The following is a 3,224-nucleotide window of genomic DNA, read 5'->3' as shown; positions in this document are numbered from 1 at the left end:
TTGAGATAAATTATCAGTTCAAGGATGCATCCAAAAAAAATTTATAATCACATTCTTTAATAAAATTTCGTTGGTCAATTTCATTGAAATAAATACTTTTTTTTTTTCAGGTTGTCTTGGTCTGGCTGCTATTGTTTCTGGTTGTTGCTGCAGATGTTGTGGTTGTGGCATTTGGTGTGTCATGTGCTTCAAAAATTAAATATTGTGTTGTCTTAGGACCTAAGTCTTTATACCAAGTTAGGAGGTTCCCAATTTCTACTGTTATACTATCCTTTCTCTTTTTGAATTGTTTTGAATCTTAATAAGATATTTAAATATATACTTGATTAATTTTTTGAATTATTTAATTGATTGCTAAAATCCTGTTTTGATTATTAAATTGTGATTGTTAGCTTGATTTATTATATATCTTGCATATTTTAATTTAATTAAAGATACATTACGTGTATAAGTTGCAATTTGCATAGGTTTTAATTTTCATTTCTACAATGAATAAATAACCTCTATACTTGAACAGTTCTAGTACTTGGCAATTCTGATTATAAGTTTGCATTTATAAAGTTGAAAAAATGGTGGGAGATGCCAGTAGAAGGATGAAGCATAATACAATATGAGAATAAAGCAAAACCAATTGATTGTTGTGGATCATTTGTATTGTCTAAACTATTTGTGTTCTATCATTCCAAAGCAAATGTATTAAGATTCATATAAATAGTTGATTAGATTGAATATCTTCATTAGTGTTTAGTATTTTGTTGGATCTAAGTTTAATCTTTTATTTTGCCAATGTTTTTATGATTGTTATTGCTATTAATTTTGAAATTATTATTATTTTTATTGAGCGATAGTTGGTGGATGGATTGGTATTTATTATTTGTAAATAGTATAAAATCTCTTTTAATAGGTTTGCTGTATTTAATAAACATAGTCTAAATCTTTATGTTATTGATTAAAATCCTTTCATTCATGATATTGACGACAACTGATCCTGTAAGGGTATTGAATAATTCTAATTGGTAAATCTTCCTTTTGGATATTAATAAAAGTTAATTTAGTTTATGTTAGTAACTCTGTTTCTATTTTCTGTATTTCTTCAACGATGCAAATTTCTATGTATATGGGTTTGTTGTTGCTGTTGTTGTTTTAAAATAATATATTAATTTACTTACTTGTTCTCGAAAGGTATTAAACATATTTTCAGTAATGTTAAAATTATTATTGATTATTGGATGTGCTATAGTTTACATTATTAAAATTATTTATGTGTTTGTTTGTTTGTTGTGATCGAAAAAAGTCTTTAGATCCAAAAAAAAATTAAAAAATTAAAAAAAAAATAAAAAAAAAAAAAAATTTTTTATTAAAATTATTTTATTTTTAAAAATAAATATTATTTTAAAAATTTAAAGTGTTGATATTGACTAAAATTTTAATAATGTAAAATATAGTACATCAAACCAAAAATAACAATTTTAACATTACCGAAATATGTTCAAAACATTTATAGAACAAGTTAGAAAATGATAAAAAATTTTTAAAAAGTAATTTTAGAATAACTTCAATAAAAGTATCTTTATTTTCATCTTCGCTAATAAATTCTTTGAAACATGGATCTTGTATACCTTTGGCCATGACAGCTTTACATTCACCCTTTTCATTGAATAGTTGTTGAGCTTCATTTTCATCATCATCTAAATCGGTTGAATATGATTGTTCTTCGTAGACTTGATCATATTTGGTAGCTTTTGAATTATTATATTCATGACCTTCCCTATTTCCATTGTATCCAACATCGTCTGAAGAATCGCTATTATCATTGTAATTTGTGTAATAATCTTTGAAAAAAATTGAACAATGATAGTTTCTTAAGGAATGAATATTAAAATAAAAAAATATAGTTATTATACTTTCCTTAAATTTAATTATAACAAGTTGATTTTATAAAAATTTTTATAAACAAATAAATTTTAATTTATATATATATATATTAATAAACAAATAATAAACAAATTAAACATCAAAGCATTATTAGTATCATAAAAACCGGTAAATTTAAAAGCTACTTTTTTTTTTATTACAATTTAAATTTATTTAAAATAATATATATATTTTAAATTTAATTTTTTTATTAAAATTAACCATTAAATAAATAATCTAATTTTATTTTTTTAAATTTAGTTGTATAAATTATAGAAATAATCAATTCAATTAATTTTTTTATTATTTTTTTTAAAAATCATTTTTTGCAATGAAAATGTTAGTTTAATGTTTTGGGTATCATTTTAAAGAGAATTAAATAGAAAATTTAAATCAAATAAAAAAATGATCAATCTATAATATAAAAAAAGATATAAAATAAATTATTACTTTACAATTATTTTTTTATTTTCCTTATATTATTTAAAAAAAATTATATTTTTCAAAACAGTTCTATCTTTTTAATAAATAAATTTTTTTTGAATTTATTTTTTATTTTTTATTATTTTAATTTTTATTTTTTTTATTGTATTAAAGAATTGATTTTTATTTTTTTTCAATATTATTTTATTCATATACAAATAATAATATAGCTTTATTTTTACATTTTACAACACAATAATAATTTTTCCATATAAATTTAATTTCATAACAATAATAAAAATATAAAATATATTTATTTGAAACATTCATTATTATATATTAATATAAATATGGATTTTTCAAATAATAACCTTTTTATTTATACTTTAGAAGTATTATTAATTGTTTTCTTTATTGTATTATTAGTAAAATACAATATAATAAATAAAAAATTAAAACAACTAAATAGCAATAATAAAAATAAAAATAATAATAATAATAAAATTAATAATAATAAAAAAAATAATAATCATTATCTACTAATAGTATTAGTAGAATATTTATTTTTAATAGTTAAATTTTTAATAGTTTTTATTTTATTTTATTCTGTATATTTTACATTTAATATAGTATTAAATGATGTAGATATTAAATATAACCATCTCTCTTCAGGTATTTATAATTTATAATTTTATAAATCAAAACATTTCTTTAAACTAATTCCAATTTTATTTTAATTAAATTCAAAAAGAAGAGAAATGTAAAGCATGGGAGCTCTGTATGGATAGAGATCCTCCAAAATCACTAAAGTAAGTGTTTAAATCATTTTATATGTACATTTTTTGTATTACTAATTCTTTTAAATATAGATTTAAAATTTTAGCAGA

The 3,224-nt window shown here is 19.2% G+C and overlaps 1 protein-coding gene across 1 annotated transcript; it reads right to left on the bottom strand.

The window, feature by feature from the left end:
• Positions 1-1,449: 1,449 nt before the first annotated feature.
• On the bottom strand, positions 1,450-2,608 carry DICPUDRAFT_85518 (uncharacterized protein; the record flags this gene model as incomplete). Its single annotated transcript, XM_003295043.1, has 2 exons — positions 1,450-1,861; positions 2,580-2,608. 2 exons carry the CDS (start codon positions 2,606-2,608, stop codon positions 1,450-1,452), a joined length of 441 nt encoding a protein of 146 aa, XP_003295091.1.
• Between the last annotated feature and the right edge of the window lie 616 nt (positions 2,609-3,224).

This window comes from Dictyostelium purpureum (genome assembly GCF_000190715.1).
Source record: "Dictyostelium purpureum unplaced genomic scaffold DICPUscaffold_724, whole genome shotgun sequence".
NCBI lineage: Eukaryota > Evosea > Eumycetozoa > Dictyosteliales > Dictyosteliaceae > Dictyostelium > Dictyostelium purpureum.
Note: the sequence above shows the minus strand (reverse complement) of the source record. Positions and strands in the feature narration are given on the sequence as shown.